This window comes from Micromesistius poutassou (assembly GCF_964030765.1).
Source record: "Micromesistius poutassou genome assembly, chromosome: 14".
NCBI classification, from domain to species: domain Eukaryota; kingdom Metazoa; phylum Chordata; class Actinopteri; order Gadiformes; family Gadidae; genus Micromesistius; species Micromesistius poutassou.
The window spans coordinates 9,157,891-9,167,462 of record NC_140284.1 but is presented as its reverse complement, the minus strand read 5'-3'; the positions used below and the strand labels follow the sequence as shown (position 1 = coordinate 9,167,462).

Below are 9,572 nucleotides of genomic sequence, written 5' to 3'. Positions count from 1 at the left end.
CTGCGTCCTGTCTGGTGTGAGTCCACCTCATGACGTCACCTCATGATGTTACCCATCGTTCTCAGCCTGTTGACTGTTTTTACAAAAAAAACCTACAAATAAAAAAATGTATTCAAAATGTTGTGTTTTTATTTTCCTTTCACGCAAACAAATCAGTGGCATGTTAAATAAAAATCTTTATTGAAATAAAAGTTTTTAAAAAAAGTGTTCATTTCTACTCATACAGTGAATAGGCCACTTGTGTATGTGTGTGACAACTGTACAATACAAAAAACAACAGTAGATGAGTTCAGTTCAGGTCTGGTCACCAGAAGTCATCGTCAACGGCCTCGTGTGAAAACGCTGCGATGCTGGGAACACAACACATCACATTCAGGACACTAAACAAACGGAAACTCATAACGGCCTTAACATGTTCTCCGGCCATTTTACCAGGAACTCTACCTCTGAGAGCTCCAAAGAGCTTGTATAAACTGCTTCCCAAAGCAGTAAATCGATAAGCGGAATCAATAAAACAGTCAATAAAACAGCAATAAAACAGCTGTCCCAACAGCGGTGGGAGGTCGTGCATCTGTCTTCGGGAATTCCCATGCATACAAATCTTAATTCAACGATCCCACACCCCCAAAACAGCATCTGCTATTATTGGAGCTCTGTATGTAAACCGTACATCTGCTATTATTGGAGCTCTGTATGTAAACCGTACATCTGCTATTATTGTAGAGAGCTGTGGCTTCATACGTAAACCATACATCTGCTTTTATTGGAGCTCCGTATGTAAACCGTACATCTGCTTTTATTGGAGCTCTGTATGTAAACTGTACATTTGCTTATATTGAAGCTTCGTATGTAAACATTACATTCACAGTACATTCTGCTTCTCCTCGTTGCTCGTCGTGTGTTTACACGTACCTGTCGTCTCTCTCCTCGGACAAACTCCTGACGTCCGGGCTGCTGGCCTCTGGCTCCGCCCTCGCCGGGCTCTGAGGAGACACAACAGAAGAGAGAGATGACCTTGTGTTGCCGTGAGCCTTCACAACAGGGTGGCGCTGAGGGAGTGAGCAACACACTCCTCACCTGCGCCCGCTTGGCTCCCCGCGCCTCCAGGACCATCTGCATGTACTTCTGCAGAGGGTCTTCTCCTGGGCTCCTCGTGACACCGCTGCCGTCCTCCTCCTCCTCCTCCCGCTGCTCCTCTTCCCTTTTCTTCTCTCCCACTGCCTCCTCCTTTTCCTCCCTCTCATCTTCTCCATCCCTCCTTTCAGCGTTTTTCACCTCCAGCAGAGTCTGAACACACACACACACACACACACACACACACACACACACACACAGGAAAACCCGTCTAAAGCTACAATCCAGTGGTCTGTTGCTATGGCAATGGAACAGGACCCTCCCTGGCGGACCCCCGGCCTGGACTGGCCCGGACGTTGGTTACCGTCTCCCTCTCCAGTCGGCTCAGCTCCTCCTGCTCCCTCTGCTTGGCCTCCTGCTGCTCCCGCTGCCATCGCTCCCGTCTCTCCTTCCTCTCCCTCTCCCGGCTCCGCTCCTCCTCGCTCTCCTCCTTGCGCTCCTCTGCGGCTGTCTCCCCAGGGGCCGTGTCTGGGGACCCAACACTCGGTCAAACCCCTCGTACCCCAACCCAACGTATTCTATCAACATGGGGCTGGTGGAGGGGATAGATACATCAGGGGGGTGAAGGGGATAGATACATCAGGGGGGTGGAGGGGATAGATACATCAGGGCTGGTGGAGGGGATAGATACATCAGGGCTGGTGGAGGGGATAGATACATCAGGGGGGTGGAGGGGATAGATACATCAGGGCTGGTGGAGGGGATAGATACATCAGAAGGGTGGTGGAGGGGATAGATACTTCAGGGTGGCGGGGACAGTCAAAGGGAACTTCTGTCAAATGCTCAGGACAGGAGAGCAGCAGCAGGCAGCGACTCACCCCCTTGCCCTCTCTGGGGTACGGGGGTCTCTTGGGGGTCCCGCAGGGCCGGTGGCGGGGGGACTGCGGGGCCGGGGCCCTCCCGAGGGGGGCGAGGGGCCGCCGTGTCCAGGAGCAGCTCTGGAATGCTGCCGGGCTCTGGAAAGGAGACACACAAAGAGGGCCTGTTAGAGGGAGCCACAGTGCAGCGGGCCGAGGGCCGCCCGGAATACATAATCATGGGCCCCTTCATCTGGGTCTTTGTGCGGTGCGCTGAAAGGACACGTCGCGGGCCGGTCACACATTCATTAAAACACAGCCAGCGGATAATCCCAAAGCCACTTAGAGCGCTCCTTTATGCTGCCACTGTAAGGGCTGTTTGCAAATTCATGAATTCATGAAAATGGTTGCACCTAAAAAAAGCCTCTCCGGACCCTGGTGAACCACTATGACGAGCTGTGGCTTCATATTCTGGGCTGCATAGTAACACTTCTGTTCAGTACACAAGTGAATGGATGCTAATCTCGGGTGTGCAGCCTAAAGAAATCCCTGGCGTGTCTTTAGATGGACAACACGTCCGTGGCGGACAAAGCAGCCAATGTGAGGCAAAGATTTTATGGATTAATCTCCCTATGATGTGTAACGCTGGTTTTATTAATAACTCTCCCTCCAGAATAGAACAGCATGTGTTCATCGCTGGCTGGACGTGCATGGATCTGACCGGGAATGGAGGACGTGTGATACGTGTTGGGAGTTTAGTGGTAGAAACGCTCAGATCTTCTGAGGGGTCTGAGTGTCAGGGTGGGTCCATCCCTGGAGCTGGTCCTGACCAGAGGCCTCGTCTCCTCTGATTCACATCCTGCAGTGATGGTAGATCTGCAGACACATCTACCGTCACCTAGCGATATGAACTATAACAATAGATATCTGCTGAGCCAGGCCGCGCCCTCTTTCTGAACCAGTGCAATTCAGCAGTCACTCATCTCACAGACACACAGACACACAAACAGGGACTGTATGCTAAACACCAGGACTAGACCGCACCAGGAACATGGAATGAAAAGACAGCAAGTGAGTTCCAAACCCCGTTCATCCGGTCGCTCCCATCCCGAGGACGCACTCACAAAGCAACAACCTACAGTATAAGTGTATATAATATCGATAATAAGGAAACCAAAGGCGAGGTAGGATATAACACAGAGCTAGCCAAGCGTGTAAAAGCCATCCATGGTGTATTATTAAACGTGAGCAGATGCTAATCCAGTCCAAGTCTTCGTCGGGGCAGATGATTCCGTTCAGGCTGCAGACCCCGGCTCCTTCAGCTGGGAGTCAAACAGTGTCGCCCGACACTCCCCGCCACATTCCACAGAACTGTTTACAACACGGGGAGAGACTCAAACACAGCGGTGGCGGAGAGTACCTGGCAGGGTGGTGGAGAGATCCTCCAGGTGGATCTCCTCGGGCCGCGGGGACGACTCCGAGCTGGAGAACGGCTGGTGGGGGCGCAGCGGACTGGAGGGGGAGGAGCCACAACAGAGACACAGTAAGGGTCTGAACACCACCAGAGGAACACCACCAGGAGCACCACCGGGCTGAACCCCACCCTCCAGGAGACGGTACCTGGTCTGAACCCCACCCTCCAGCAGACGGTACCTGGTCTGAACCCCACCCTCGTGGAGACGGTACCTGGGCTGGTCCCGCGCCGTGCTCTGGAGCTGGGGGGCGTGAGGGGGGCTGAGGTCCGGGGAGAAGGCTCCCTCGGATGGCGGGGTCTGGTCTCCGAGGGGGGCTGGGGAGAGCCCTCCCTCGGGGGAGAGCTCGGGGAACGCCATGACCTCTGGAGAGAACGGAGCAGGAGGGGTTGATGGAGAACATGTTATTAGAGGAGTGGGTGGAGAAGATGAGGACAGGTTATAACATCAACTTCTTATGAATATGCAGAAGACAGTCAATAAAGTTGGCCGGTGTGCGTCAAGGTATGTCTCCTGTAACAAACTCTTTGTTTCAAAGTTAAATGACCGGTCCTACTGAAATGCAAATACCTTCTGTGTGCTTCGGTCGAGGTCTCTGTCTGGAGCCGGAGAGGGGGCTGGAGGAGAGACGTCTGGAGGTGGAGGAGAGGTGTCTGGAGGAGGAGCGCGGTGGGGACCGCGTGACGGAGGAGGGGTCAGTGAACGACCGGAGGTCCGGGTCTCCGCCGGGGCCCGAGGGCCACCGTTGGGTCCGCTCCGTCGAGGCCGCCCTGGAGCAGGGGGGCGTGGCGTCGGGGTCCGGGGAGGGGGTCCCCATGGGGGAGCGGCTGACGCGTCGTTGTGGTGGGGGAGGGGAGAAGGACAGCGCCGCAGAGACCTGAGACCTCCGGGGGGACGGCGGTCGGGAGCGGCGCGCTGGCGGCGGTCGCCTGGCCGACGGGGCGCGGCCGTGGGCGTGGCGTGCTGGCGGCGGCGGCGAGTAGGGCCGCGGCACCGGCAGCAGGTGGGCGACGGGGGCCCGCAGCGCCCTCTGCTGGTAGCTCCGGTACGCCTCCTCCAGAGTCTCCGCCTCCTGCTCCAGCTCACGGATCCGGGCCTTGGCCCCGGCCAGCAGCTCCGTCTCCTCGGGCTCCGGGGAGACGCTGGGGGCCCAGCGGGGGGGGGCTCTTCCACGCAGGGCTCCACCTGCTTCACCTACACCTAGACCTACACCTACACCACCACCACCAGGAGCATCGTCATAGTGACCGAGGAGGCGGGGACGCTGGACGTAGAGGTCGGGGGGGACCCGAGTGTCGGTGCTGAGCTCCAGGACCGAGCGATCCACCAGCGAAGGTTTGGGGTTACGGAGGACCTCGTTCTCCAGGGCTGACCCCACACAACCCGGGTCAGATGGAGAGGGTGGAGGGGAAAGGGCGGAGGAGAGGAGGAGTGAAGTGAAAAGACCAACCACCAAGTAAGAGATCGCCAGAAGAAGTAACTATCAACTAAAAGAGGTTGAGAGATGAACACATGAGGACCTTAAAAGGTGAACCATAATGTGCTCACTTTTTAGACCTCGAGTACGACAGCCATGGAAATGTGAAATTAGGAAACTACCAGAGAAATTAGGTCCAAGGGGAATGATCGCCATGCCAGACCGGAGCGTGCATTACCTTGCTGGGTCTGCCGCAGCTGCAACTTCATCTCCTCAGCGTGGGTGTTCAGCCAGTGGCTCTTCTCCTCGCTCTCCATCAGCTGGGCCGTGAGGAGGGCGCAGCGCTCCGCCTGCAGACGCAGAGGGGGAGGGGGGGGCGGTTGGCGGAGGGCAGGAGGGTTACTGGCACGTCGAGTGGATCAGCAGGGAGTACAGAAAGAGAGAAAGTAATAAGGAGATATATTTTTAAAAAAGAAGGAAAGAAAGATTGAGAAAAAAAGAGAGAAAGAAAGTAGGAAAAAAAGAAAACTAAGAGATCAGAGCAGCTTTAAGTGGTCAAGCCTCTCCCTAGTGGCACATTTCTACCAGAGAGTGAATAAAGACAGAGCCGACTGCATTGTTTCCCACACTCCATGAGAGGAGGAGAGGAGGAGGAGGAGGAGGGACGGACCTCTCCCTGGAGCTGGGCCTGCAGCACCTGCCTCTGCCTGTCAGACTCCTCCTGCTCCTGCCTGCGAGCTCCCTGCAGCCGCTGAAGCTCCTTCTGCAGGGTCAGCTGCTCCTCCGAAGGCCTGGCCGCCTCTGACAGGACAGAGTAACACATCTTTAGAGGACAGGACAGAGTAACACATCTTAGAGGACAGGACCATGACAGAGTTAACACAACATCTTAAGAGGGACATGGCCACTGGCCCTTATGGGTTTAGTATCACTTCTAAACTGCGTCCAACATCTAGGAAGCTTCTTCAGGGAATCTTGAATAAACCCTTGTTCGTTCAACAATGAATGAGTCTAGAGTATGTTTGACGGCGCTGGGGACTCCCAGGGCTCTGGCTCCCTACCTGAGCGGAGCAGCCTGCCCTCCTCCTGCGCCTCCTCCAGCTGCCTCCTCAGGAGCCGCAGCTCGCCCTGCAGCTCCACCTTCTCCCTCTTCAGACCCGAGTAGTCGCTCATCGCCTCCAGCCGCTCCCTCAGCAGCTCCTTCTGCTGGCCGAGCAGAGAGGCCTGCTGCTCCGACGTCTCCAGCGCCCCCTGCAGAGACCAGAGGGAACAGACGAGAGGGGCCGTCAAACGGTGCGTCCTTAAAGTGAAAGGCATCACCACAGAGTCGACTAACAACAGAGCAGGGGTCTGATTTTGCTCCTGCATTGATGTGTTCAGCGGAAATACAAAACAAACTCCATCTGGAATGTGCATAAGGACCGGGCGTCTGCGGGATGCAGTGCTGAGTTAGTAGAAACCTCCTGCAGAGTGAACACCCCCTACTGACTGAACAGCCCCTGCTAACTGAAGAGCACCTGCTGACTGAACACCTCCTGAGTCTACACCTCCTGCTGAGCTCACCTGCAAGCGGCGCAGCTCTGCGCAGGCTTCCAAGTGCTCGTCTGTTTTAGAGTCCAGGGCTGCTGTCTCCTTCTGTATGCGCGCCGTTTCCACTGCGAGGGCAAAAATAGAGAATGAGAGTCTCACACTCACACTGCAAAGGCATTTTCTTGTATTAATTCTGTATTCGTTCCCAAGAGATTAAAGATTACGTGCCTTTGTTCCGGTTCTCGTTCTCTGTGAGCTGCTCCGTCCTCTGGGTGAATTCCTCCTTCAGCTCCAGCTTACATCTGAGGATGAGGAGGACAGGAGCTCTGTAATACCCTGTACCGTACGGTCACTGACCACATGCTGGGGTTATGACCTGGTTCAGGCTCTAACTGAGGTTTGCATGTTGAATAGAAAACTTAAGAACACTTACACTTAAGTATAGAACACCAATCATAAATATGTACTCGTGATTTATCCATCAGATGTAAGACTAAAAGAGCAGAAGAAAAGTAAAGAGTAAAATGTGTGCAGGGCTTTAACTTTGAAGAGTTACAATTTGGACAACCAAAGGACTAATTGTTTGAGATGACTCTGAAAGGTTTGGAATTATAACTTACATGTAAACCAGGTGGTTTACATGTCTTGAAATGGGAAGCCATTAAACAGGAAGCTCCTATTGTGTTTTATGTGAGCACTACTAACTTAACTAACTTACTATTTAATAAGTGATCCCTTTTGGTAAGGGTGACACATGTTGCTCTACGACACCTACAGGTAGACTGAGGACAGAGGGGGTGGAGCCTAGAGGGGCGTGCAGAATAGTCTTACCTGGAGACTTCGCTGTGGAGCTTCTGTTCATATGTGTCTTCGCTGGTTCTCACCATAAGCTCTCTCCTCCTCAGAAGATCTTCCAGGGCCTTCACCTTGTCCGCGTGCATTTCACACGTCCTGCCGGCAACATCACATTACATTGTGTGCCTCCTAGCCGTCGCTCTGACCATTATTGCATATTATTATTATATACTCTACTATATATTATTCTTGTTATAAGTTTGCCTTACTTTTCAAACCCCTCCATCCTTAGTTTCAGGTCGTTTTCTCTGTTCCGCACCTTTTCAATTTCTTTCAGAAGCGTTTGTCTCTGCATGTACACGTTATTTTCATCCATCTGAGAAACAAGCAAAATACACGTTACATTATCTGTTGAGGAATCTATGGTGACTCACCAAAAGGGTATTTGCTACTTTCAAGCCTGGATAAAGAGCTACAGAGGTCCACATAGTTGGTGTGGTGAGGGCCTGGCTGTGGTGAGGCAGTGTTTTCCTGTACATTCGTCTCTACCCAGCGTACCTCTTGCTGCTTCTGTAAGCGGTCAATGGCATTCTTCTCCCGGTTCATCAGAGCGTTGGCCTTCATCTCATACGTCTTCTCCACGTCTTGCCTGAACTTGGCAAACTCCTTCTGGGATCTTGTTTGTTCGTCCATCTTTACCCTGGCCAGTTCCACGTCTTTAAAATGTTGCATCTAGAGAATCAGACACAGGAAGAAACGGTGGACAAAACGTTTTAAACAGCCGGTTTGTTCACAGTACGTCTAACATTTGGCAGGAAATAATTGTTATACACCCTTTTCTATTAAGCTTATTACTAAGCTATTAAGCTTATTTATTATTTTTAACTACAGTGTAGGAGGAAACGCATTGTACTCACACACACACACATCTATATCAATATATATATACACACACACACACACACACACACACACACACACACACACACACACAAAGTTACATATATGTTATTAGCTTATACCACAATTATATATAAAACAGCCTACCTTTAGGTTAATTTCGGCATGCATCTGTGTCTCCAGCTCTCGTTTATAGGCAGCCAGTTTGGATTCACAGGACGTCCCCTTGTCTCCCCTGTGATGCAGACCCTCGTACTCCTGGTCAATCATCTTCATCTTGTCGACTGTAAAGAGTCACACATTCAGGGACAATGTATGTGTGTGTGTGTGTGTGTGTGTGTGACAAATCCCATTATCTACAGTGTGTCTAGCTCTACAAGCAAGGTCCAAAGTATTGCGATCGCACCGAGAGATTCTCTGTGACTCCCTGTGGAGGCGGTCTGTGTGTCGGCATCGGAGCAGAACCTGTGGCCACGGGGATCTGCTAGATGGGTCAACAGACCAGTCAGGAAACCTGTTGGAAATAAACAGTGCTCTGTGATTCAGCTCGTTGTGAACGTATTTAAACATTAGCTGGTGTCAAGTCAAATAGATGATTCTGCATACCCGTTTCAGCCTCAGCCTCATTGGATGTCTGGGGAGAGAGGAATCAAGACATTCAGGGTGAAGTGTGACTTAAACAAAACTGAATGTCAATGTCCCTTGAGATACTTTCCAAGAACACTTCCTACCAATGATTTGTAAAGTGGAGAATGATGACTGATCTTCATAAACTGCAGAAGGTCCTTTGTACTCAGGATCTACAGGATTGGCCGAGGAAATCACATCATTAAATATGTGATGAACACAAACCGGACGAATAGTGGAAGATACAAAAAAGATGTGCAATTACCTTGTCTTTACGCAAGCCGCTCTCAGGGTAAAACACAGACAGGGTGTACTCATGGCCAGAGGTCTTGAGGTAGTCGGCCACTATGGTGTTGGACGCTGAGACCAGGAGAGAGTCGGGTCTGGGAGACACCGGTCCAGGAACGGAGTCTCCTCCGCTCAACAGAGGATGCTTCAGCTCCTGGATCAGCTGATTCCGCAGCTGAGTCTGCACAGAGGAAACACTACTAAGGACCATCCTCTTCACAGAAGTGAAGGGAAACACGGTGGTACGAGGACATCTGCTTACTTTGAGCGTGTCGAGCACCCCTTTACTCTTAAAGGTCTGGTAGAGTCTCTTCCTCAGCTCGTCTGGAGATAAGAAGTCATCCCGGGCGGCCGTCATGACTGGAGAACCGAGACCACAGTTAGGGAACCAGCAATCACAAGGTGGACAGCGATCGGAATGTTCTCGAAGCATTAGCTTTTAACGTAAAATGACATCAGATCCTAGCAACCGACTTGGTACCCGAGTGGCGTCTCATCAAACCGATTTAAACCGACCAACCGACGGCGCTCATCGACGGCGCACAGTGACGTATGGTATCGCTAAAATATGAAAATCATCATCAAAACATTACAAACTGAATATTTAAATAA

At 52.1% G+C, this 9,572-nt stretch overlaps 1 protein-coding gene across 2 annotated transcripts; it reads right to left on the bottom strand.

Annotated features, from left to right (window-relative positions):
• Positions 1 to 211: 211 nt before the first annotated feature.
• On the bottom strand, positions 212 to 9,445 carry ofd1 (OFD1 centriole and centriolar satellite protein). Of its 2 annotated transcripts, none has more exons than XM_084478732.1 (22): positions 9,223 to 9,445; positions 8,938 to 9,141; positions 8,777 to 8,845; positions 8,652 to 8,679; positions 8,452 to 8,559; positions 8,193 to 8,329; positions 7,704 to 7,877; positions 7,415 to 7,521; positions 7,182 to 7,301; positions 6,579 to 6,652; positions 6,384 to 6,475; positions 5,882 to 6,071; positions 5,491 to 5,621; positions 5,059 to 5,170; positions 3,974 to 4,771; positions 3,618 to 3,768; positions 3,352 to 3,443; positions 1,953 to 2,090; positions 1,439 to 1,602; positions 1,078 to 1,287; positions 913 to 983; positions 212 to 350 (listed from the first exon to the last, which is right to left on the bottom strand). In XM_084478732.1, exons 1-22 carry the CDS (start codon positions 9,391 to 9,393, stop codon positions 305 to 307), a joined length of 3,387 nt encoding a protein of 1,128 aa, XP_084334858.1. In that variant the 5' UTR covers positions 9,394 to 9,445; the 3' UTR covers positions 212 to 304. The 2 variants fall into 2 exon arrangements, with proteins under 2 accessions (XP_084334858.1, XP_084334859.1); XM_084478733.1 differs by having other exon boundaries at positions 3,974 to 4,615.
• Between the last annotated feature and the right edge of the window lie 127 nt (positions 9,446 to 9,572).